The sequence below is a fragment of the Halichondria panicea genome, chromosome 17 (genome assembly GCF_963675165.1).
Source record: "Halichondria panicea chromosome 17, odHalPani1.1, whole genome shotgun sequence".
Classification (NCBI taxonomy): domain Eukaryota; kingdom Metazoa; phylum Porifera; class Demospongiae; order Suberitida; family Halichondriidae; genus Halichondria; species Halichondria panicea.
Window position 1 is genome coordinate 4,309,496 of NC_087393.1, and position 25,988 is coordinate 4,335,483.

The 25,988-nt window shown below is 41.3% G+C and overlaps 4 protein-coding genes across 4 annotated transcripts in view; 2 read left to right on the forward strand and 2 right to left on the reverse strand.

Moving 5' to 3' along the window:
* LOC135351623 (leucine-rich repeat serine/threonine-protein kinase 2-like) overlaps nucleotides 1–25,988 on the forward strand; it is a 50,185-nt gene that overhangs the window by 3,108 nt on the left and 21,089 nt on the right. The window contains exons 6-30 of the mRNA XM_064550679.1: nucleotides 374–502; nucleotides 645–771; nucleotides 923–1,059; nucleotides 1,346–1,443; nucleotides 1,657–1,779; nucleotides 2,484–2,644; nucleotides 2,947–3,059; nucleotides 3,275–3,416; nucleotides 3,922–4,058; nucleotides 4,259–4,390; nucleotides 4,483–4,563; nucleotides 5,178–5,317; nucleotides 5,586–5,769; nucleotides 5,977–6,077; nucleotides 6,321–6,609; nucleotides 6,882–8,407; nucleotides 8,648–8,758; nucleotides 9,409–9,709; nucleotides 10,034–10,151; nucleotides 10,525–10,711; nucleotides 11,146–11,256; nucleotides 11,521–11,922; nucleotides 12,158–12,276; nucleotides 12,405–12,572; nucleotides 13,979–14,033. Of these exons, the coding sequence (XP_064406749.1) occupies nucleotides 374–502; nucleotides 645–771; nucleotides 923–1,059; nucleotides 1,346–1,443; nucleotides 1,657–1,779; nucleotides 2,484–2,644; nucleotides 2,947–3,059; nucleotides 3,275–3,416; nucleotides 3,922–4,058; nucleotides 4,259–4,390; nucleotides 4,483–4,563; nucleotides 5,178–5,317; nucleotides 5,586–5,769; nucleotides 5,977–6,077; nucleotides 6,321–6,609; nucleotides 6,882–8,407; nucleotides 8,648–8,758; nucleotides 9,409–9,709; nucleotides 10,034–10,151; nucleotides 10,525–10,711; nucleotides 11,146–11,256; nucleotides 11,521–11,922; nucleotides 12,158–12,276; nucleotides 12,405–12,572; nucleotides 13,979–14,033 (5,192 nt within the window). The remainder of the gene's footprint in view (nucleotides 1–373; nucleotides 503–644; nucleotides 772–922; nucleotides 1,060–1,345; nucleotides 1,444–1,656; nucleotides 1,780–2,483; nucleotides 2,645–2,946; nucleotides 3,060–3,274; nucleotides 3,417–3,921; nucleotides 4,059–4,258; nucleotides 4,391–4,482; nucleotides 4,564–5,177; nucleotides 5,318–5,585; nucleotides 5,770–5,976; nucleotides 6,078–6,320; nucleotides 6,610–6,881; nucleotides 8,408–8,647; nucleotides 8,759–9,408; nucleotides 9,710–10,033; nucleotides 10,152–10,524; nucleotides 10,712–11,145; nucleotides 11,257–11,520; nucleotides 11,923–12,157; nucleotides 12,277–12,404; nucleotides 12,573–13,978; nucleotides 14,034–25,988) is intronic.
* Nucleotides 16,614–20,053, forward strand: LOC135351640 (uncharacterized). The gene has a single exon (XM_064550703.1). The coding sequence runs from the start codon at nucleotides 17,600–17,602 to the stop codon at nucleotides 18,551–18,553; it is 954 nt and encodes a 317-aa protein (XP_064406773.1). The 5' UTR covers nucleotides 16,614–17,599; the 3' UTR covers nucleotides 18,554–20,053.
* Nucleotides 20,019–21,107, reverse strand: LOC135351639 (uncharacterized). Its single transcript, XM_064550702.1, has one exon. The coding sequence runs from the start codon at nucleotides 21,105–21,107 to the stop codon at nucleotides 20,139–20,141; it is 969 nt and encodes a 322-aa protein (XP_064406772.1). The 3' UTR covers nucleotides 20,019–20,138.
* On the reverse strand, nucleotides 22,198–23,372 carry LOC135351638 (uncharacterized). Its single transcript, XM_064550701.1, has one exon. The coding sequence runs from the start codon at nucleotides 23,276–23,278 to the stop codon at nucleotides 22,349–22,351; it is 930 nt and encodes a 309-aa protein (XP_064406771.1). The 5' UTR covers nucleotides 23,279–23,372; the 3' UTR covers nucleotides 22,198–22,348.

A 25,988-nucleotide genomic window follows, 5' to 3' on the forward strand; every position in this document is an offset into this window, starting at 1 on the left:
TCTCAGCTCTCTAACACAACTTGCTAGCTATAATGTTCTTAGCTGCCCCCTTCCTCTAAAAGAGCCAAAAAATCAAACCCAAAATTCTTAATTGTCAACTATCCACATCATTCGTAAGTGTATCCGAGTTAATGACATGAATTCTGCTTTCCTCTCCTTGTCTTTTTCAATCCTCAATCTCAACACGCAAATGACATGTACGTGGTAAACTAGGTAGTACCAACCACCACTCACCAGTACACATCCCTCCCCCCACACCCCCCCCACCCCCCCCACACACACACACATCCCTCCTTGCACACACACACACACACATCCCTCCCCGCACACACACCCCACCCCCCACATACACACACCCCACCCTCTTGTGCAGCTCTCAGTGACACTGGCCTCAAGGAGAGCAAGGCGTACAGCTGCGTCCTTAAAGTGATGAGTCAGCACAAGGAGGAGCCTATTATTCAGAGTGCAGGACTCAAGGCTCTCTCAAACCTCCTCAGAAATGGTGAGCAAAGACTTTCCATTGCTCCTATTAACTATGTTTTGTGGCCATGCAACATCCATTTTGTTTAGCCTCTCTACTAAGACTACATAATTACGAATTGAAAGCTGTGTGTATAAACCCTGACCCTTTACCCCCCCTCCAGACCAGTACGCAGTGTCCAACATGGCTCGTCAGGGAGAGCACATATTTGTGATGGAGGCACTCACCATGCACTCCAGTATTCCTGACGTGGTTGCCTACGGTTTTCAGACCCTGCAGATTATCGCTAGGTGTGTAGGCAATATAAGCTGTTCCATTGTCAGCCTTTGCTGTCATGTAATAATGAATATTTGAATATTTTTAAATCTAGTTTCAAAACTGCTTGCTTAATTATAATTCTTGTATGGAATTACCTATTAATAGTGTATTTCCCACCCTTAGCAACGATAGTGGTATGAGCATTCTCCTGGAGGCGACGGACATTCTTGTGCTACTCATGGACCAGCTGCAAAAGTTTGCTGACAATGAAATGGTTGTCGCGGCAGCCAGCGGTCTCATCAATATACTGACAGCTGCAGGTATATAAAGATAACATAAACATAAAATATAAACGTAAACGTAGCAGATTAGCACAGCAGGTTGGGGCACAAATCGATTATGAAAATGTGGGCTTTTATATTTATGTTTATACGTAGGTTACCTGCTTATATGTGTGACCACAAATAGACAATAATGTTATTGTACATCAGTAAAAAGTGCTCTCTCTGTACCGTGCTATGCAAGTCACTGTAGCAGATGCTCTAGTTGTGTGAGAAAGGTCACTCTCACACAATGTGTTGATTGTCTCCGTGCTTGTCCTTTCAGAAGCTGATGCAGAAGCAGATGTTTTGACACTTACAGACATTGTTTCCATGGAGTCTATTTCCTCCAAGGCGTCTAGTCAGTCACAGTTCAGCAGTCAGGTGAATTAACTGCATTGTATTAAAGCCTCTACTGTACTGCTAAGCGGGGCATTTTCAATAGTGCTGTATAAACCACTCAGTAAATAATTTCATATGCCAAATGTTCATGCAGCTCAACAATGGTGACATTAGTATGATAATTATAACTACGATTACCTGCTTCATGTACATGAATGACGAGTAATGATAGTATTGCCCCGCCCCCTTGTGTAGATGGTCCAGCTGGGCGTCCTGCACCTGCTGACAGAGCTACTGGAGAAGTACACGGAGGTACCTGAGATACAAGTTCACGTGTTCTCCTCCATCGAACACATCTGTGTGCTACCAGAGATTGACGTAAGTGGCATTAATTATTTTGAAGCAACAACTGACCATCTGTAATTTTGATGCATTTACACGTTTCGTTTCTTTCAATGTCTGTCATAGCACTCGATCAGTACAGTACGTACATTATGTTAGAGTTGTCTACATGTGCATGTGCATGTACATGTGTCTTCTGGCGGATGTTAGAGCAAGCTGTATCATTAAAAGCAACATTTCAATTAGTGAAACTATAAGAACTTTGCTTCCAGACATACTTAGTAGAATTCACCTTGCAATAGTCATGGTGGTTTAGTTATTTCCATGCTTTCTTTTACTTCCAGACATATCCCCCCTCCCACCTTTTAAATTCTGATACATCGACGAAAGCCTCCCGACCAATCCCATTACCATGTTTCTCACTTAGTCCACTTAGTCTTGTTCCTAGCCCAACTTTTCTCTTGTGTTGGATTCTTAGCTATCTCTTTATACTCGACTACTATAGCTGTTCCATTCACTATTTACATTCACTTCACTCTCTGAACATGTGGCTGACTCTTGTCACCTGACGTGCACGAGATATAATTATTTGTACATAGGAAAATGATAAATTAATGGTGACGTAAGTATAGCAATAATACACTTCTATTGCAACGTTAGATCAAAAATAAGTATTTTTCTCTTTCCGTTCAGCCTGGGAACGAGGCTAATGTCCCTAACCCCTCCCTCCCCTTATATAGGTATCAGAGCCCCTCATGAAGCAATGGCTGTACCTGCTCAACGATGCGTTTCAGAACCATGGCCAGGAGGCGACCATGATGGAGGCGGGCTGTCGCTGTCTGGCTAGGATGCTAGAGCTCAACCCCAACCTTCACACTAGCATAGGACCAAATACGGAACAGTAAGTGATCATTTAGTAAGTAAAGCAATGCCGGAATGCACCAGGTGCGATCTCACAGTCAGTCTAAAAACAGATTAGTAGAGCAATATAATTATATGCAACTAACAAAACTTAAAAAGTGATCCGAGAATATGTTTTGTTTCTAGTCAAGCACAAAATCCACTACACAATGAACACTTGGTAAAGGTCGTTTTTGACAATCTCAAACAATGTCCTGGGGGCACGCCTCCTACATGGCTAGTTTGTGGAATAACTAAAGTCATGCAATTGTGTTAATTATAGTAATGTATGTGTTCATTCAGGATCCCGCTCCAAACCTTTGTCTGGTTGACTCTCCTGGGGCAGTCCCATCAACCCAACCCTGCTGTCTTCAAGGCTGTTACCATGGCGCTTTTCTTCCTTGTCGAGGATGATGGTAAGTTGGACATACGTACGTATTAGCTAATATCTATTTACAAAAATGTAGAACTACCGTAGCTACTGTGCAGAAATTAATCATTTTAAACTCAAGCCTTTTCAAATTTAGCAAGCAAAATTCTCCAATCCACAAATCCTCCTTCCCCAAAGTACATAGCTGTGTGTATAAGCTCTTGTATATGTTTTACTGCATCTTTCTCTTCTCCCGCTCAGAGTATCTTCAGCAGCTGTTTCTGGAGAAGGGGGCGTGTGAGGCCACGGTTGAATGCATGAGGGAGTATCTACACGAGGAGACGAGGAACAACTCATGCGTAGAGTATGGCTGTAGGGCGCTTAGAGCTCTCCTGAGATTCCAGTAAGCCTCGGGGCTATAACTACAATTAGCTGCATTATTATACATTACCTAATAGCTAAAAGTGGCCGCCAAAGATCTCTCCAAAATGCCTTGAGAAAAACAGGCAATATTTTTTGTATCTGTCATAGATTTGGACTAGTCACAGATATTGATTTGATCTATATATAAGCATGCCATGTAATAGATCCTTTAAGAGCTACTAAATTAATGTATATACCGTATAGCGGGTAATTTCGTGGGCAAGCTGACCTCCACTTTTAACGTAGGCGTGGCTTACCGGAACGTATGAATGCAGTGTAGGTAATGAGACTATGCAGGTAATGAGACTAAACAAAATTTTTACTCACGAAAATCACCGTTTTCGAGTTGAACGAATTTTTTACCCCACGAAAATTACCCGCTATACGGTACATGAAGTTAAAAATCTGTTACGTTATACCAGCTGTCAAAGATGGTTCCCGAAAAATGTCTTTGCTAGTTTATAAGAGACTTTGTTTCTGTGCAGGAACGGTGACGAGTATAAGAACCACATGGTAACCATAGGGATAGTAGGAGACCTGAGTCGGATCCTCGAAGACTTTGGGAGTGACCCTGAGGTCATCACGGAGGTGTTCTGTGTCATTGCCTGTCTAGCAGATCTCGGTGAGCATTGCAGCCACACTAACTGTTACATAATAAGTCAGAGAAAAAGACTTGTTGGAATCATCCGGTTGAGTGGTATAATGAATTAATACTTTCTGATCACATATTTTACCCTCCAGGTTAGTTACTGGAACCATAAATGTCTATGTGTTCAAAGTTACTATGGCTTACTCATATACGTATTGCCCCCCCCCCCCCAGACAATTTCCAGACAGCTGTGCTCCAGTGTGAGCCTCTATGTAAGCTGGCCCTGAGTGTAGTCGACAGACACACCTCCCACGAGATCTTGGTGGAGAGTACACTCGAGGTCCTCATACTGCTCTCCCAGAATGGTCAGTCACATGACAGTCACATGGTCTGTGCGACTAGTAGCTACGTAGTATTATGTGCATTTGGGTCACATGATGTTTTTCATTGCGTACAGAGAAACTGGTGTCCCTGCTCCATGAATATGAAGTGCTGGGTATGGTTGTGGCTGTCATGAGAAAACATTTGGTGTCCCCTGGTGAGTGGGTGTGTGTGAGGGGGTGGAGTGTGTAGAATAATCGATAATTTCGAGTGAAGCGAAGTTATGTTTGGGTCCTATCGAGATTTTCCGTGGCAGTGGTGGTGGTTGACGTCGAGGCAAAAGGAGCTCTACCTATGGACTTCTGGTGAACATGTAGGCTTCGATACTGGCGTGGAGTCTTGAGATGCTGAGGGACGTCGGCTCACAGTCTTAGACCTCAGAAACAGCCAGGAGTGGCTAAAGCGGAGCCTGAACGGGGTCAAACTTAAATCTAGCTTTCTTGTGTGTCGACCATTAGACGTCTTTACCAGATTGAATGCACATAGACCTAGCTTTCTTATGTGATGATTAATTAGGTGTAGATTTACTTTGATATTTTGATTTACTGAGCGAGGATTTATTGCATTTAATGTACCCCTAGTTAATACATAGAATATACATGTATATAAATTTAACCTTGCACATGTATGCATAATTATACATAGAAGGCAATTTACTGAATTATTTAGCATGGCTGACACAATTTTTTTAGTGGTATATTGCGCAATACTCTGTATGAAGCTGTTTTCCATTCTCTACTTCATCCCTAAGTGAGACCACTCCCCCTGTAGCCATCCAGTGCAAGGGATGTCTGTTGATTCGTCTTCTCTCCGATGCTAAGTACTTCCTCTCAAGGCATCTGTGTACGACCGTTGCCAACGTTGCCATTGACGCCCTCTCCAGGAAGACCGACCCTAACGTCCAAACTGAGGTAGGGGGATTGTACGAGGAGAGTTAAAACTTCCTAGTATATATGAGTGGTCAGTTACTGGCTTACTATCGCCGCATAATAATAGACACTTATTCAGACACATTTACACAAAGTAACAACCAAAATTGGCTGCATGTATGTATAGCAGTAAAATTGTATTAATTTGCAATCTGCAGCTGTAGCATGCACGGCTTGAAAGAAGGATGTAGCCTCGCATTATTCCTTTGCCCCCCCCCCATACACTGCCCACACACACACCCACACACAGGCTCTGGCTTGCATCTACACGCTGTGTGAGTGTTCCATGAAAATGTCTAAAGCCCTGGTCGAGGGAGACGTCCACCTCCTTCTCTTCACCCTCCTTTATAGAGATCCCGAGAAAAATGGACCATCTCGTAACCTTAGCAATGTAACAGATATTGGCACAGTAATTGAGGAGGACGAGAAAGACAGTAAGTGACATAATACAAGTAGTGTACGTACATGTAAATAGGCCAGCTGTACTACATGTAATTAAACTTTTAATTACCAGAAAACGTTTTCAAACACTCCATTTTTGCCAAATACATTATCTAACTTAGTGCACTACTGCCAGGGATGTATATGCATTGTACATAATAATGAGACTGAATCTAATGTTCACGCCCCTTACCCTGCAGTCATTTTCCAGATCGGAACTGATATCATTTACACTCTGAGTTGCGTCCGAGACTTCAAACAGCAGATGCTCACCACCGCCATCCAAGATGGAATGTTGGAGGTGGGTGTGTGGGTGTATGCGTGGGTGGGTGTGCGTGGGTGGGTGTGTGTGCGTGGGTGCGTGTATTCTAACCCCGAAATACTTAAATCACAATGTTCCCGAAAATGTTTTATCCAATTCTCATAGTATAGGTTCAACCTCCCTGAAAAATGTTCTTCCTTTGAGAGCCTTCCCACATAATTGTGGCACTTATTATTTTAGTCAACATACAGTATATACATGTATATGTACTTACCTCTCCAGGGAGTGAAAGTGTTGATTGAGATAGGAGCGGACGTGAATCACGCTGAAGATACAGACACACCCATTTGTCTGGCCGTCCAATCTAAGAACAAGCAAATGGTAGAGTTCTTGCTACAAAATGGCGTTAACAATGTTCACAAGGCTCTAGCCATCTCGCGAGAGATGAAGTTGGACGAGATCACGGGGCTGTTATTAGAACACATTGGGTTGGATCGCAATGGAGACGTGGTTAACCTGAGTGGACTGGAACTGAAGGTTGTTAAACCCACCTGGATTCTGCCATCATTAGGTAACTAAACGTACATACACGTACCTATAGTTATAGCATAATTGCTACAGTGTACATGTTGCTGACAAGTTCCTAGCGCAACTTTAACTACCATCGGGAACGAAACTTAATTAAAGCAGAAAGTTATCTTTCTAATTATTGGCCGTTTTTCGGTTGCTTGACGCACTTACAAGTAGGAGATACCATGTAATGGACTCTTTTATAGAGGTCGTTTGTCACTATACGTGTATTTGTTAACCAGGATTATTAACTCCATGTACATGTGCCCTCAGGTGTCAAGTACAGTCCAGTGCAGACAAGACACAGACGGAACAAAAGTCTGGGAAAACTGAACGAGATGCTCAAACACCGGCAAAGTATAGACCTGGGAAAGTCTCCTTTTGCACCGGGATCGACACTCGCGCTCTCTTCCGGTACTACAATGGAATCGGTGACACGGTCAAAGTTTTTTAGGACAGCACGGTATGGAAGAAGTAGTCGAATAACTCCCCCACCATCTGGAATGGGAAAAGACAGAATTGAAAATGGGAATGAGATAGATGGAATCGAAATGCAATCTGAACAGCGTTACAGGGACAGTCCAGATCGGGACACTGATAAGAAGGCTAAGAAAGTGTCTACTTTTCGTCGTAAACTAATATTGAACTTTGGGAGGTCTCGTAGTCAGACCCCTAACAGTGACGATAGCAGACAGTCAAGCGGGGATCACTCTAAATCTAAACTTAGAAATTTGCTTTCTAGACGCTCAAAAACACCCGAAACCACTTCGGATAGGATGCCAGAAAAGAAAACCCCCGAAATGCCTACTACACCCACACGTCCGAAATCCGACAGAGTTCGAAGGTCAGGTGTTTCGGTCGTACAAATGTCAGAGGGTGGTCTGGGTGATTATGAGCCGTCATTGAGTCCAATTAAAGGCACACCTACTCACAAAGCCACGAGGAGGCCACCATCATTACAAGAAGGAGTAGAAGAACCCGATTCTGGGTTTGGTATGAACACAAATCAAACAGAAGCTACGATTATCAAACCATCCTCGCCAACAACTCCAGATCACGTAGAAGGCTTACCAATGTTTAGTAAGAAAGCTACATTAGGGAGAAGAGGTACAGTCACTGGTGTAGAAATGTCGAGGCTTCCCTTCAGCAATGTTGGTGGGCATATAAATAGGCGAGAGTCTTTAGAAGAAGATGCTAAAAAAAACCAGGAGTTTTTCCTAAGTCCTTCTCAACTGCTTCGTCAACTCAAGAAGCAAAGAGGGCAACGAAAAAAGAAAGTGTCGACTTCAGTCTTTTACACACAGCTAGATTCTATCCCACCTATAGTTACCATGCCTGGTAATGCGTCTACGGAAGGCGACGAGTCGTCCAAACTCAGCCCCTTTTCAATGTCTAGAAGCACTGAGGATGAAAGTATGTGCATATCTCAAGACTCGGCTTTTTTGGCCTCGAAGGAACTGGACGCATCGGCTAGCACAGAACATAGTATTACACCAACAAGCAGTGATCAGCTGAGTTTTGTGGATTCATCGTTTCAACGCAGTAGCACAAGTAGTATTTATTCAAGGGATTCACGGGATGAAGTTGATTTTGGGACGATTTCAGAAAAAGATGCAAAAACGCTTGTCCCAACTAGAAAGTTGATTAAATCTCTCGATCTTTCGTCTAATTTGTTGACGGGTCTGCAAGAGCTATGGGAAGAGCTTGGTTCAAGCTATGTGGTACAGCGACTCAAAGGACTTAGGAAACTGGACCTGAAACAGAATCAAATTAAGAAGCTCCCCAAAGAGCTTATGCAAGTATGTGCATTTTGTAAGGTAGTATAGTTATAATGCCAACATTCAGTCCCTTCATGGTTTTTAATAGTAATACGTACATGTATGTATTTACGTACCATGGCCTATTATCAAGAAGAGTACATAAAGGAAGTATTGAACTTACTATACGAGTCTGTTAATTCACCTGTATAACAATGAATATTAGTGTTTGGTTCAGGAAGACATTAATAATAATGATGTGTGTCTCTCCCGTGTCTGTAGGAGTTAAAGGATCTGTCCTCACTCAATGCCAGCTGCAACACCTTTACTGTCTTCCCGATGGAGGCGGTGCTCAGCCAAAAACTCACGACACTCGACCTCTCAGCTAACCAGGTGAAATACATGACACTATATATAGCTGCATGTTTTGTTTCCTCTTAATTTTTGATGTCAGTATATAGCTCTCCCACGCTCATTATTAAACTCAGTGTTTGTACAGTTTACGTATTTTTAGTTGATGCTCTGCTTACGTATATGTATACAGTGGCGTAGGAAGCACGGGTGCTCAGGGTGCTGGAGCACCCCCTTATCTCAAGCTACCTTACCTACTTGCTCCATGAAGTTCAGAACAGCTAGCTAGCTTGATACAGCAGCTAGCTAGCTAGTATATAGTAGTCGAGCTAGTAGCTAATAGTTACTGAGCTAGCTATACTAGCATAGTTACGTACACAGTACAAAGGTCAGCTAGAATTTATAATCATGTAGAATTAATTATTTTGGCAAATTTTGATACTGTACCAAATTTGCTCAGTCCGGGAATGTAGAGTGCCCAAATTTTTCGGGGGCAAGCCCCCGGACCCCCAGATATGTCATTGGCCTCTGGCCACCTCAGCACCCCCTTACAAAAACATCTTCCTATACTCCTCTGATATATATATTATATATATATATATATATTATATATATAATGATAGATAAAAAGTAATTGTGTGTTGTGCACAGAATGTACGCATGTGCATTGACACTTTATATTCCATATACAGATTTCCACCATGTCCCAACTTCCCCACCTCCCAAACCTACTTCGTCTCAACCTCTCGAACAACCAACTCGATGAGTTTCCTATAACTGTCTCACTCGACCGAAACCAACCACTACTGCCTCACCTACGATATCTGAACCTACAGAGCAATCACATCTCCTCCATTGCCGACATAAATACCAAGCTAGAGGACTTAGAGGAGCTGATCATCTCGAAGAATAAGATTTCGAGACTCCCGGACAGATTTCTGGCTAATCTAACTTCTCTAAAGGTCCTAGATGTGTCAAGGAATGAAGAGCTTGGTGAGTAATTCATTACATGCAGTGACATGCTGTGAGACATGCTTGTTCAATTTTGACCCTCCCCCCTCCCTCCCCCTCCCCCTCCCTCCTTCGGTTGATATCTGCACATGATAGGGCCGGTACCCTCTTAGGCCAAACAATGGGTTTTATGAATGTTGGCCTACATGCACAGTCTAAATGCACAGTGTACGTACAACAACCTTGCATCCTGCTATATGTTGTATAGAGGGCAAAAAAGTGACGGATTATTCTCAGTGTTATTTTAATGTGTTATTTGCACAACAGTACAATATGTTAGCAAACTGATTTGTTTCTCTCGCGCAGTTCACATTGCTGGCGAGATTGCTCAGGATTTAGTGAACCTCACAACACTCAAAGTGGCCCACAATAACCTTGCCATGTTCGAGGCTGACTTCCACAACTTCATCACCACTGCACCAGTGTGAGTAGCATGCAAGCGACATGCTGTTACATATACTACATGCATGTACTGTATTCAAGGCCAATAGCATACACGTAACTTGAGTACAATTGAATGATGCATTGGGTAGTTTTTTAATTTGAGAGGCGTGTCTAATTAATACACGACTGTACATGTACATGTAGATCTAACGTAGCCACCACAGGCTTTAATGTACGTAGTTTTTTTGGAAAATATTTGACGTTGCATTTCTAATGAGGTAAAGTCCAAGAAAGACTTCAGAAATAATTTAAGCCGTGCTTTGTAAGAGCTATCTTTTGAATGACCATAATCATAACTTAATGGAGTACAGATCAAGTGACTAATGCCAGCTTCCTTCCCCACCCCCTGACAGTATACAGAGTGTGGATGCCACTGAGAATGGGCTGACGTCCCTCCCACCCCCCTACGCCTGGAAATCACGGGCAGTGAGAGATATAAGAATGACAGGTAACAGACTCACTAGGCTGGACCTCTCTGATGCTGGCAAGTTCTGGCCTCACATGGAGTGCCTTTATTTGGGTGACAACAAACTAAAAGAGGCAAGTCTTTTCATACATGACATTGTAATGTTTATGTTGGTAGGTACGTACATACTGTGATACGTACATGTATGTAGCCCCAGCTTTATACGTACCCTTAAAATGTGCATAAAAACTTATACCGTATAGCGGGAAATTTTCGTGAGGTGCAAAATTTTGCGTTTTTTGAGGGTAGAGCAGTTAACGCAAATTTAAACTGGGATAAACTCCCACGCACCAGTATTTCACATGCAAAGCTATTGGTGGGTGTGGTTTCCTGGCATTGAAACGCGAATATTAGAACCCACGAAAACTTCTGCGGAGGGCTTTGGAGCCAAATAGCAAAAATTTGCACCCGTGAAAGTTTCCCGCTATGGTCTCTGCTTGCTGTTTATAAGGCTAGACCAAGTATGCAATTTATTGATGTTCTCTTTGTTGCTCATGTACGTATGTAGATTCCCAAGGAGATTGGCCGTCTCTCATCCCTTAGTTGCCTTGACATCAGTCACAATCGAGACATTAGGCAGCTGCCCAACGAGATGGGCAACTTGGAGTATCTCTTTATGGTGGGTGTGTTATGGTGCATGTTTGAGGGTGGATACTGGAGAATGGTATGCTCGAAAATTTACAGCATTATGTAGTGCAGTCCCTGAGGGTGTACACATTACAGCCAGCATTGTTTGTGGCGACTGGTTGTATATGTGCGAGCCTTGTATTGTCCATGTGTGCACGTACGCAATAATTATATATACATGTCCTGTATAAAGTATGTATACAGTATGAATGTTAGTCTGAAAACTTCATGGAATTTAACACACAATTCTTTCCAGCTCAATCTGCAAGGGTTGAAGAATCTGTCCCTCGATCCCAGTCTCCAGAATGGCCCCACCAAAGCTATCATCAACTATCTCAAGTCGCGTTACACTCGCAGCGTTCCTTACTACCACATGAAGCTAATGATAATCGGCGCTGCAGCTAAAGGAAAGACAACCCTTCTCACTCAACTAGTGTCCGACAAACCGATACAGCCCTCGAAAGAAAAGGGTGCAGCTGTACAATCGGAGAAAAATATGGCAACACTTGGAGTTAGTGTGAGGCAGTGGAGCTACCCGTACCGGCCAGGTGGCCATGGCAATACAGTCAACTATCACATCAATTGCTGGGACTTTGCCGGACAGAAGGAGTTCTATAGCACGCATCAGTGCTTCTTGTCACAGCGGTCACTCTATGTGGTGAGTACATGATCATGGTTGAATGTACGTCGTATTAAACTACGATTAGAGTGAGGTCGTGGGATTTCTTAATTATAAATTGGATGTAGGATCATTATACCCCACGGCTACTGTATTGTCAGTGAATAACTATGTACATGTATAAATATATGCACTACATGTACATTCAATGTGCTTTTGAGGTGCAAACCAAGCATGCACTGTATATAATTACTATACTGCTCTCTGTTTGCAGCTGGTATACAACCTAGCTCAGGGTGAGAGCGAGCTTCAACATTTGTTACCGTGGCTACTCAATGTCCAGGCTCGTGCCCCTTCCTCCCCTGTCATCATTGTGGGCACCCATATTGACAAGTGAGTGCCCCCTCTACCTGTTTAACTTTGACTCATTTTTGTTTCAGTAGTTACGGCTTTAGTTGATTTTGTTGATAAAAACTGTGACAATAATGTAACACTACTTGCATGATGTTTGTTTTATGCAGATTGTCACAGGAAGAGTTTGATCAACGTCGAATCATGATGAGGGATAAGATTCGAGATATGATAAAGAAACCTGGTTTTCCTGGAGATATTTACTTCGGAGAGGTCAGCTGCTTCGATGATAGGCTGGTCTCGGGCCTACGCAAGAAGATCAGGATGCTTATTGATGGGTGCGTACCTTTATTCAGTGTTGTATACCTTACAAAGTGTGGTATCACTTGAGTACTACATAATTATATCATCACTTAAACATACATACATATTTGGTCTTATTATTACTTGAATACATACATACACATGTATCTCATCACTTGAATACATACATACACATGTACTTGAATACATGTACATACTTTCCATCACTTTAATACATGTACCGTACTCTACCGAGATTACGCCCACCCTAATTGCATGCTACAAAGCAGCTACAGGTGTGATGGGCTTAATTTCGAAAACAGCAGTTTGTCTCGAAATTAAGCCCACCCAGGTGTTTGCCTCGAAATTACGCCCACTCATTAAGAAACTAGGTCTTTTCTGTCTACGTGTGAGGCCTGCTAGCTCTTAAAATACAATAAATACAGCAATATGCAACATGGTATTGCATAGGTAACTATAGCTAGGTATAAAGAAAGTATACAAGTCAAGATTCTGCATCAGAAGGCTGTTACAAGTCAAGATTCTGCATCAGAAGGCTGTCAGAGTCTTTAACAGAGATTCAGAGAAGATTGTCCTGTATCTCTTATACTTGCAAATATAGCTAGGACCTAGCTATAGCTAGCTATATATATCCAGCTTACACAAGAAACTGCTAAACCTTTTCTAGTCTTGACAACTACTCAATGCACTTCCTGGTGGGCGTATTCTCGAGGCAAATTAACCTATGCAAGAACTTTCACTTAAAGTGGGGGTGGGCGTAATTTCGGATGTGGGCGTAATCTCGGTAGAGTACGGTACATACTTTCCATCACTTGAATACATACACTTGAATGCATACAATTTGAATACTGTACATATCATCACTTGAACACATACATGCCATCACTTATCATCACTTGAATATAATTATGTACGTAGTTTGTCAGTGTAAGACATGCACAAAGTGTTTAGTGTACAGTTAATTATACGTACATACGTATGTAATGTACATGTATAGAACTCGTAGACTGAGACGTACCATTCCAACAGTACCTACTATCAATGCTGGACAAGGACAATACTGCTAGTTTAATTGTATTGTGGAAAATGCATGTAACATTGTTTCCATGGCTCTGCAACTGTGCGGTCACTGAATGTAGGCAGCCCATAATTTATGTCACAATAATGCTTCCAAAACTCATTCTAAAATCAGTTAAATATACCTATCTTGACAAAATGAAATCATCTATAGTGCCTATCTTAAAACAACAATTTCCTGGGGGGGGGGGGCATGCACATTGAGACCCTCCTCTTCGCAGCATTTTCTAAATGAACAGTTGATTCATACTGTTACGTATATTCTACTGGCTTAATTAGTAATTATTATAACATCAGTGCATGCATGCAGGTGGCAATGATATTAGTAATGTTATCACCACAGGGCCAAGCTGAGAGGGCAGAAGATCATGGGAGGAATGGTGCCCTCCAATTATTTGGTAAGTGATATATATCCCTGACATTAAGTATCATACTCTGGCGTAAGTAGCCCATTTCTCAGATTGAGCACACGTTATACTTAGGCATTTCTTTGCTAACTCAGTGTACATCACAATTAATAAAGGCTTCTAAGAAGTATATACGCATTTTACTTTGCTTCACTATTGGCCTTCCTCCTGTACAATAAATTTAATTGTTATAATTATGTGTAGGGCGTTAACTGGCTATGAATTATTATCGCAATACTTATTACTTACACATATTGATAATGTCACAGTCGCCTATAAAGAATGTGTGATGACCATGCATTTACACGTACGAACCTAGCTATATATACATTGCGCACGGAAAGGTATACTTATTATAGCTATACGTATAGTGTAGCTATTTTTTTAGCTATCTTAAACAATGATCATGGAGAGCGAAAAGATAGACCAGTATAGACCAACTACGACTGTAAGAGTGCTGGAATTCGTGTCACTGCTGGTGGCTACTGTACTGGTAGTGGTAATGTTTATCTTAAGCATTTTATCAAACTTTCCACATATTGGGGTCGGATTTAAGAACGGAACGACGGAAGTCTCTGATATTTTCTACACTCAACTCACCCCTGCTGGATGGATCTTCAAGATATGGGGACTCGTGTACACATGGCAAGTCATCTGGATTATCTATGGCTGGTCCTTTGTCTTCAGACCTGCGACTCCACGGGCAATCTCATTTGTTACTTACATCTTGTACTCGATTGGGCAGCTCTGCAATATAGCCTGGACTTATCTCTGGGGAAATTTGTATACTGCAGCCTCTTTTGGTGTTGCAGTTGTACTTTCCCTCATATTATACTCCACTCTGGTTGCACAGGCCATTCACCTCTACAGGGAAACACCTGCTCTCTCCTCTACAAAGAAGTTCAAGATCGATTTGTACCTCACCCGAATTATTGTGTTGAACAGTATAGCGATATATATCGCTTGGGTTGCTATAGCTACTGAACTGAATTTTGTGATTCTTCTGGTTTACTATTGTGGTGTTGATGACACTACAGCTGTTACTATTGACCTGGCATGTCTCCTCATCGTAATAATTGTCTATTTTATTCTGGAAAACACTCTTTTTGATAGATTTGCACGCTTTGTGTTCATCTTTTATCCATCATTAATCTGGGCTTTCACTGGTATAGTGTCAGCACATTGGGGAGTGGAAGAGGACAATCGAAACCCGATCTTTACTCTCGTGTTGCTGGTGTTGTGCATAGTGCTGTTCATTGTCAGGATCATTCTATGGATTGTCTTTGCATTTGTACGTCCTCTGGCTGTCCCAAAAACTAAACCACCTCTTAGGGATTTTATTTGCATCATTTGTACGTACTCTGGCTGTTCCAAAAACTAAAACTACTGTGAACTTTTCATACACATTCCCTTGAATTATCTTATGCTACTGTGACAGCTATAGCTAGTGCATGTATTATATTCAATGAACGACCAGAACTGCATCTTTATAAGCATTAAGAGTGTTTTAAAAGTTATGCAGTCCCTTCCATGCTATATTGTACGTCGCGTAGCATGATTTGGTAAGGGTGGTCGTTAATAAAACACATAGCATAAGAATCCTCGAATACAGGAAACTCGCCCTCTTGCTTGTGCCTGTATATTTCATAAAACACTCAGTCAACAAATTGTTATGTATTTATCCAGGCCTGGCCTTTTGTAACCGTGCGGAAAGTGACAAAAAGACAGAATAAAAAATTAAAACTCAATTATTCATTCTTTCCATATCCACTGTGGATATGGAAAGAAATGTACTCTGTATTGCTTTTTCGGGGTGCCAGGAAGCTTGACACTTCCTGTTGAGTGTTCCAACGTTCCATGTCGGTCCAGTCTGCCGTATATTATTGTGTTGCAGTTCAAATTGAAAATGTTTACTCCACTTCTTCAATTGTTAGTCCACCACTGCTGTTGTGTCGCCACTGTCTGCAGGGCCACCTGAATACAATCCACTCCACTCCACAAAACTTCATTCTTCTTTTGTAGTGTTGCAGTCAGGTTAGGTTGTCTGTTTTTTCCAGTATCTCAACAAGTTCTACTAAATTTCTATACTGTCGCCTTTCATTGTTTGAAGACGTCTTTCACTCTCAACTGCATGCATGCCGCTCCAGCTCACATAAATTCAATTCTGTTACAGTTTTTGTAACCACGCCTCGCGCATAAATCAAGTTAGATAAACCACACTCATTCGTAGAATATGCATCTTATCATAGACACATAATTATTCTATATACTCGTATATATAGTTTGTATACATATGCCCACTTATTTTCTGACCTCGTGCAGCCATATAATTCTGTCTGCATGATGCTTCATTAGTCACCCCCCCTGCACTATACTATGCTCCCACACATGCTTGTACTTAGCTTGTACTGATGTAAACATAGCACTTTTACCTGATAGAGCTAGCAGTTGCACACACAATCCACACACAGGAATTATGCTACGGCATATGTACCTGAGAGCTCCTATTCAATAAATCTGTTTGCATGTGCACTTGATGTCATTTTTGAAGTGACGTGTAAGGTTAGTACCTGTGTTACATGCCTTCCAATTATTAAGTAATTAACATTGTAAGTACCATACACTGACGTAAGTGGCCCAACTTTCAGATTGTGCACACATTATGCTTTTGGCACGTTATAATAATTATACACACTTGAGAAAGGCTGTAACCATTTTGAGGATCCACATTTTGTGCTTGTGACACTTTAATTGGCCTCCCTATAGTACGTATATAGTATAAGGTTTTCTGTGTTCATTGCTACGTGTATAGGGTTAATTGCTAGAAAACCAATGGCCCTGTGTATTAATTGTTGTGCTTGGTCTGGCCATGATAATTCACACCATATAAATCTGGTCTTTTATTATGCATCGGTGCGCATGCGCAAGCGAGGTATACAGTAGTGTGTTTGTGTGTCTGTGTGTCTGTGTAGACTGCTATGTAGCTGCTCAAGGATCAATGGAGTGCAAGTAAGAGTTTCTATAGGCTTCTAGTCATGGATTTGAATTCGTGGATTTGCAAAATAATGCTTCGTTCTCAAGTTACGTATGCTTAGTTTTGTACTTGGAATGCCATTGCAGCCTCTTCAGAAGAGTGCGTAGCAAAATTAACTTGTTCACCGAGTGTTGCTACTCTACTTAGTAGTTAGCTCTGCACTAAAACGCTAGCTATTGGTAACTGCAAGAGTGAGAAGAGAGCTGCACGGCTCCGCTGATGCTGAACTTTTGGCATCAATCGTTTTTAATAACAATCAGTCGACTCTTTACAATAAAACAAAAATGCTCATCATAATGTGTGTATTTAGTAGTTTTGGCACCTCCACCGAGGCATCAGCACCCGCGGTGCTTTCATTAATTATCGCAATAGTTAATACTTGCACATCATGTCACAGTCAAGCTGTACAAAGAAGGCGTGAAATATTTAGATGACCACATATACGAACCTATAGCTATATATATATACAGTGCAATATAGCTATATCTGTATTTGTGCCGGCACTATAATAGCAAGACTAATCATGGAGAGTAAAAAGATAGACCAGTATAGACCAACTACGACTGTAAGAGTGCTGGAATTCGTGTCACTGCTGGTGGCTACACTACTAGTAGTGGTAATGTTAATCTTCAGCATTTTATCAAACTTTCCACATATTGGGGTCGGATTTAAGAACGGAACGAAAGAAGTCTCTGATATTTTCTACACTCAACTCACCCCTGCTGGATGGACCTTCACGATATGGGGACTCGTGTACACATGGCAAGTCATCTGGATTATCTATGGCTGGTCCTTTGTCTTCAGACCTGCGACTCCACGGGCAATCTCATTTGTTACTTACATCTTGTACTCGATTGGGCAGCTCTGCAATATAGCCTGGACTTATCTCTGGGGAAATTTGTATACTGCAGCCTCTTTTGGTGTTGCAGTTGCGTTTTCCCTCATATTATGCGCTAGTCTTGTTGCACAGGCCATTCACCTCTACAGAGAAACACCTGCTCTCTCCTCTACAAAGAAGTTCAAGATTGATTTTTACATCGCACGAATTGTCGTGTTGAACAGTATAGCTATATATGTACTTTGGGTTGCTATAGCGTCTGAACTGAATTTTGTGATTCTTCTGGTTTACTATTATGGTGTTGATGACACTACAGCTGTTACTATTGACTTGGCATGTCTCCTCATCATAATCATCTCCTATTTTATTCTGGAAAACACATTTTTCGACAGATTCGCACGATTTATATTTATTGTGTATCCAGTGTTTATATGGGCTTTCTCTGGTATAGTATCAGCACATTGGGGAGTGGAAGAGGACAATCGAAACCCGATCTTTACTCTCGTGTTGCTGGTGTTGTGCATAGTGCTGTTCATTGTCAGGATCATTCTATGGATTGTCTATGCATTTGTACGTCCTCTGGCTGTCCCAAAAACTAGTTTGGGGGATTTGTTTTGCAGCATCTGTTTAAAAAAATGATATTTGAATTAGCTTGCTATATATAGCTATAGCCAGTGTACAATTATCATAATGTTTTATTGTGAGTGGACAAATGCATGTAGAACTGCACCGTTATAAGCATTTTCTCTTGTTTAAACCGTTGTCTAGAGCATCATATTAATTATCACCTATTTTCTGACCTCATGCAGCCATGGTTCTGTCTTACACTGCATCTGTAATTAATTGTCCTAATAACATATGTACATGTCAGTGTATGTATAGAGGGGTTTATGACAATAAACCTCCCGACCACAAGGGCGTAGGTCGAGGGATGGGTGTGGTTTACTGTCATAAACCCCGAGGCACTACATGTGCATTAACTGATATATATATATGTCCCATTTGATTGATTGATTGGTTGCTATGCATCCAGCCTATATATAAGCTTGCATGGCTACCACACAGCCCTGAGGTGCCAGTTAAAACGAGTGTAAAGCCCCGAGGCCAAGGATGCTTTGCGTTGCCATAAATTCAAATGTATAGTGGACCATAAGTGCTATAATTACACCCACTGGAATGAACAATGCTTGCTACGTAATAAGCTACCTTACCATGGATACTAACAGTCTCAAAAACTTTTGAAAACAAACGACAAAGCTTGTGCGTATAGCTTTTAGCCAGTGCTAAGCTTCTAGCTCTACGCACTAACTTATCCATGTCCAAACAGTGAGCCCCACCCTTTCTCCAGCCTTCCTGGTGTTTGGTATAGTTTATGAGGAATGCGGAGTTTATGGTATAGTTAAACCCCATGCAGTTGCTATGATACAGACCCCAAGTGGGGTAATATCACACTTATACGTCACCACTATCATTGGTCAACAGCTGTACGATACATAGAAAAATAACATAGAGTCCCAAGCATGCACATACAGCTTTCAAGGATTTTTCAAGTTTCATTTTTGTAAGCAATCAGAAAGGAGCCATGCATTCTTGACGGTATACTAAGACTACAAAGCAACAGCAGAAACACGGACGCTGCCCGCTACTGTGGTTACATACTACGCCTTGGAGTAACCATGGTAGCTAGCTAGCAGAGGATATTATGGATATCCTCCTCGTATATATATATATATAGGTATGGTACATCGTATACTTATTTTCAGTCACTGTGCGGCGTACAAAATGAGATGCACGAGGGAAAGTTGCCTGCATTTAGTCATAAATACTGCAAGCTGATTGGTTAAAGGAAGTGTTCTATCCAACTTAGAAAATCATGTACTTTCTTAGAAAGTATGGGCTAGTAGAACCCTCACTATAATATGTTCGGTATAATTATACTATAATTAATACAACCAGCCCTTTGGGCTTCTACATGATTTAGAAACTTCCTAAACCGTGTCTAATTATTATGTATAATAAAGCGTAAAACACATGGATTCTCATCTCGGATCAATTAAATCATGCCCCGAAGGCTATACGCGATCGTGTAATCTACAGTAATACAGAAGGGACTGTGATAACTTTTATTACACCTTTGTTGCCTTGACAACGTGAAAAAAATATTATAATCGACATGCATGCAGAGCTTATTATTATAATGTCTCACAGCTATCTTGGAAATGTCTCACACATCACACAGCTGGCATGCAATCTTAGATGTTGGGACAGCCAGAGGACGTACAAATGCAAAGACAATCCATAGAATGATCCTGACAATGAACAGCACTACGCACAACACCAGCAACACGAGAGTAAAGATCGGGTTTCGATTGTCCTCTTCCACTCCCCAATGTGCTGACAATGCACCAGAGAAAGCCCATATGAATAACGGATACACGATAAACACAAATCGTGCAAATCTATCCAAAATCGTGTTCTCCAGAATAAAATAGACAATGATAGCAACAAGGAGAATGGACAGGCCAACAGTACTAGCCGTGGTAGCATCAACACCACCATAGTAGACAAGAAGAATGACGAAGTTCAGTTGAGTAGCTGTAGTAACCCAAGCGGCATATATAGCTACGCTGTTTAAAACAATAATTCGACTGAGGTATAGATCAATCTTAAACTTCTTTGTAGAGGAGAGAGCAGGTGTTTCTCTGTAGAGGTGAATGGCCTGTGCAATCACAGTGGCATATAGAGATATGCTACACAGAGCTATGATTCCAAATGCTACTTCAGGGTACAAATTACCCCATAAGTAGATCCATATGAGATTACAAATGTTCGCGAATCCATAAAATATGTAAGTAACGAATGAGATTGCCTGTGGTGTTGCAGGTCTGAAGACAAATGACCAGCCATAAATAATCCAGAGGACTTGAGCGGTGTATATTATTCCCCATATCGTGAAGGTCCATCCAGCAGGGGTGATTTGAGTGTAGTAGATATCAGAGATAGCTCCAGTGGTGTTTTTGAATCCAGCCCCTTCAACATTCGAGAGTGAGCTTGCAAGAAGTGCAACTCCCAGGATGATTGTAGTCAGTAGTAGAAAGATAAATTCCAGCACTCTGTAGGTCTGGGTCGGCTTATATTGAGAAACGTTTTCATTCTCAATACTACCTTTCTCACTCTCTATAACATTCTCCATAATAGCAAGAGTACTCTGTGATAATAGCTTTCTCTGTAAACAGTGGATAGTTTGTATGTTTGTTACAAAAGCAGTTACCTAGCAATGCAATACAAGTAAAAAGCTTGTAGTAGATCTATAGCCTCAGGGGAGCTGTTCAATCTGGTTGCATAGCAATAACTTGCAGGTTAATAGGTAAAGGGTCATTAAACGAGATTGTCACATTCCAGTGCAATACACACAGCATGCATGGGAGCTGTTCAATCTGGTTGCATAGCAATAACAATAACTGGCAGGTTAATAGGTAAAGGGTCATTAAACGAGATTGTCACATTCCAGTGCAATACACACAGTATGCATGCAGTGCAGTGTGAGGCTTCTGATTTCTGTATTAATTTTAATAAGAGAACAATAATTAATTTTGTGATCCAGAACTCGGGCAACACACAGTGTCTATGCTTACCATCACAACCAACTATAAAAGGACCCTCCCGGGCCAGATACTATTCAATCTAGGATGCAGACTGCAAAAAGAACAAGACTATGCCAGATTTTGCAGCCGTCAAAAAGCTAGTTGAGCAACACGTCGACTCCTACAGATGCTCTTGATCCAAGTGCGTTTACCATTCGACGTCCCTTACTGGAGTTGCAAGCTCTTCTTGGATAAATGTATCTAAACCACACCCATGCATGGACCCATGGAACTTGCTTAGCCATCTTGTTGGAGAGCAGTTTCCGTGTTTCTGCCGTTGCTTTGATTCTTATTTACGAATTTTAAGACGAGAAGACTCCATTGAGCTTCACTGGAGGCTTATAACCGTTAAGCGTGGCGGCTCTTTTCTCTTTGCTTACTGAAAAAACAAAAAAAAAACAACAACAAAACTTGAAAACAGTGCGGCCTGGGCCTGTATGATATTTTTCTATGTATCCTACAGCTGTTGACCAATGTGAGTGGTGACGTAAGTGTGGTATAAACACTGGATAATTATTATACTCCTGCATGCATTCCTAAAAATTATTTTGTGGACCATGCATGCTGTATCCCATGCACTGTCTGAAGCCAATCCAATAATTATCATGTTATGTATACTATAACACAAACTCATAGAAATTGGACATACTCACAGAAAGAACTCTGAGCAGTGATTACTACACTACAAGTAGCACTGGCTCACAAAACACTTCTTGTATTTGACTATACTAGCTGATGATTTAATGCATTCAACATGCATAGCTATCTAGCTGTTGGAATTTTTATTGTCTCACCGGCACACTGAGCTATATCTTAGTTTCGGTACAGCCAGAGGACGTACAAATGCAAAGACAATCCATAGAATGATCCTGACAATGAACAGCACTATGCACAACACCAACAACACGACAGTAAAGATCGGGTTTCGATTGTCCTCTTCCACTCCCCAATGTGCTGACACTGCACCAGTAAAAGCCCATATGAATAACGGATACACGACGAACACAAATCGTGCGAATCTATCCAAAATCGTATTCTCCAGAATAAAATAGACGATGATGACCACGAGAAGAATGGACAGGCCAACAGTACTAGCCGTGGTAGCATCAACACCACCATAGTAAACCAGAAGAATGACAAAGTTCAGTTGAGTAGCTACAGTAAGCCAAGAAGCATATATAGCTAAGCTGTTCAACACGATAATTCGAGTGAGGTACAAATCGATCTTGAACTTCTTTGTAGAGGAGAGAGCAGGTGTTTCTCTGTATAGATGAATGGCCTGTGCAACCAGAGTGGCGTATAGAGATATTCCACACAGAACTATCAATCCAAAGGCAACTTGAGCGTACAAATTACCCCATAAGTAGACCCATATAATGTTACAAAGATTTGCAAATCCATAAAATATGTAGGTAACAAACGAGATTGCCCGTGGTGTTGCAGGTCTGAAGACAAAAGACCAGCCATAGACAATCCAGATGACTTGGGCGGTGTATATGACTCCCCATACAGAAAATGTCCATCCAGCAGGAGTGATCTCTGTGTAGTAGATATCAGAAACCTCTCCTGTTCCATTCCTGAATCCAGCCCCTTCAACATTGGAGAGTATGCTTGTAAGAAATGTGAGCCCCAGGATGATTGTAGTCAGTAGTAGAAAGATGAATTCCAGCACTCTGTAGGTCAGGGTCGGCCTATATGGAGAAACCTTCTCACTCTCCATAGCTTTCTTTGTGAACAGGTGGCTAGTTGTTTCTGTGGCACTTAATTGTCTAATTGTGCTATAATGGTGAGAATGTGTATCTGTATAGTCATTGCATACAATACATTCCATGTAGTGATGTCCACTGGTGCATGCATGGGCTTCTTTTTATTGATTATGTAATATTTGATTTCGATCTTTTGTGCCTGTAAGACACTTTGTACCATCAATTGGGTTGTTATAGGCTTATACATGTCAGCGTAATTGGATCCTCTCTAATATACATATTGGGAAGATGTATCCTAGCTGTGGTAATATATACCCCTGATTGTGTAACATGTAAGAGGTGTCCTTGTTTCAGAGAGTCCACATTATGGTGATTCCATGCAATGTTACACTTATTAAAGTACTATTATTTATTTCTTAAATTTCCAATGTATGTACGTGTTGATACCATAGGAGTCCAGATGAATAATTTATGCTAACACAAATTCAGAAATAGAACAAAAATAGAACTGGTATACGTTGCTATGCTATTGGAACTCTGAGCACTGAGCACTGATTCAATATGTTCTAATCATGAAGTCACAGGAGGAAGATTGAGACCAAATATAAACTACAGCAAGCACTGGCACATAGAACACAATTATGTATTCAGCCTACTACATATGTTTCTCTCACATAGCTATCTTAGATTTTGGAAGTTAATGTCTCACACAACAATCTTAGGTTTTGGGACAACCAGAGGACGTACAAATGCAAAGACAATCCATAGAATGATCCTGACAATGAACAGCACTATGCACAACACCAGCAACACGAGAGTAAAGATCGGGTTTTGATTGTCCTTTTCCACTCCCCAATGTGCTGACACTATACCAGTGAAAGCCCATATGAGTAACGGTAACACAACGAACACAAATCGTGTGAATCTGTCCAAAATCGTGTTCTCTAGAATAAAATAGATGATGATGACAACGAGGAGAATCGACAAGCCAACAGTACCAGCTGTAGTAGGATCAACACCACCATAGTTAACCAGAACAATGACAAAGTTCAGTTGAGTAGCTGCAGTAAGCCAAGAAGCATATATAGCTACGCTGTTCAAAACAATAATCCGAGTGAGGTACAAATCGATCTTGAACTTCTTTGTAGAGGAGAGTGCAGGTGTTTCTCTGTAGAGGTGAATGGCCTGTGCAATCAGTGGCGTATAGAGATATACCACACAGAGCTATAAAGGCAAAGGCAACTTGAGGGTACAAATTACCCCATGAGTAGGTCCATACAATACTACAAAGGTTTGCAAATCCATAAAATATGTAGGTAACAAACGAGATTGCCCGCGGTGTTGCAGGTCTGAAGACAAAAGACCAACCATAGACAATCCAGAGGACTTGAGCGGTGTATATGACTCCCCATACAGAAAATGTCCATCCAGCAGGAGTGATTTGTGTGTTGTAGCTATCAGAAACCTCTCCTGTTCTATTCATGAATCCAGCCCCTTCAATATTAGAGAGTAGGCCTGTAAGAAGTGTGAGCCCCAGGATGATTAGTAAAACCAGTAGGTTTTACATAGGATTGGCAGTGGGTTTGCCCGTGTTTAGTAATATTTCAATTATTTTGACTCATGTTCAAACTGTTCTATCTCTGCAGGGAAAGGCCACATCAAGAAACTGGCTGAACAGATAGTTTATTTAGCCTTTTCTCTCTTTGTATCTCTCATTTCATAATCCATAAACATTTTAATGAATGAATATTTTTATTTTAAAAATTGCACTATTTCGACGTTTCACCGCTCTTTGTCTGACTGACTAAGTAAGTAAGTGAGTAAGTAAGTAAGTTTCTTGCCCAGCATTTACTCCAAGTACAGCCATCTCCAGGACATTCTGCACAGGGTTTCCAAACGACTACAACCTGGATTACAAAGCGCTTCTTCAGATTTGCGATTGCTTCCACGAGGCAGATGACCTCTCAGTCTCTATTTCTCTTACCTAGACAATTCCGCCATCTTTAATGACTCAGCCAATAATAATAGATAGGCGTGGCTAATAAACCGTGCGCCTAAAATCAGTGCAGCAGTGCTTTTCCAGAGCCTGAGGTGTTCCTTTTCTTCACACTGTTCAGCTCTAGCTCCCTTTCTCTGACAGGCATACTATATGCACTGGCTAGATATCATGCTCTTAAAATGGCTGTCATTTAATACTGATTCGCAAATTCAACATAATTATCAAGCAATAAATTATTACTCTAATTATTATTATTAGTCCAGAGATATTCGAGAAGATATCTGATTAGTCCTGTCTTCTCTTCTTGTACTGCCTCTTGACGTTCCACTTATGCATGTCATGATACGTAAACTGTACTGAAAAAGAAAGGGAATCCGACTAGAAAAACATTTGCAATGTGAAAAATTGCTAGGATTGGCCAGGGGAACCACAAAAAAGCGTGGGAACAAGAAATCAGACGAGAGCATAACTCCAATCCGTTACAACGTCATGAACATGTACGATACATAGTATATTAAATAATAGACTGTGTTCCAGATCCACCTATCAGCTTCCATCCACCACATCATTCACCAGTACGGTCCGTGCATGTTACTACGCATGGATGGACTGTGTGTACCTGTGCTCAACACTGCATGTATTAGGAACATCAATTCATCACAAATCATCATGATTATGTGCCCCACATTCTAAAATGGATGTATAATAAATATATATAGGGATTG

Coding starts and splice junctions, on each gene's coding strand:
- LOC135351640 (XM_064550703.1), top strand. CDS start 17,600: ATGGAGAGTAAAAAGATAGACCAGTATAGACCAACTACGACTGTAAGA.
- LOC135351639 (XM_064550702.1), bottom strand. CDS start 21,107: ATGGAGAATGTTATAGAGAGTGAGAAAGGTAGTATTGAGAATGAAAAC.
- LOC135351638 (XM_064550701.1), bottom strand. CDS start 23,278: ATGGAGAGTGAGAAGGTTTCTCCATATAGGCCGACCCTGACCTACAGA.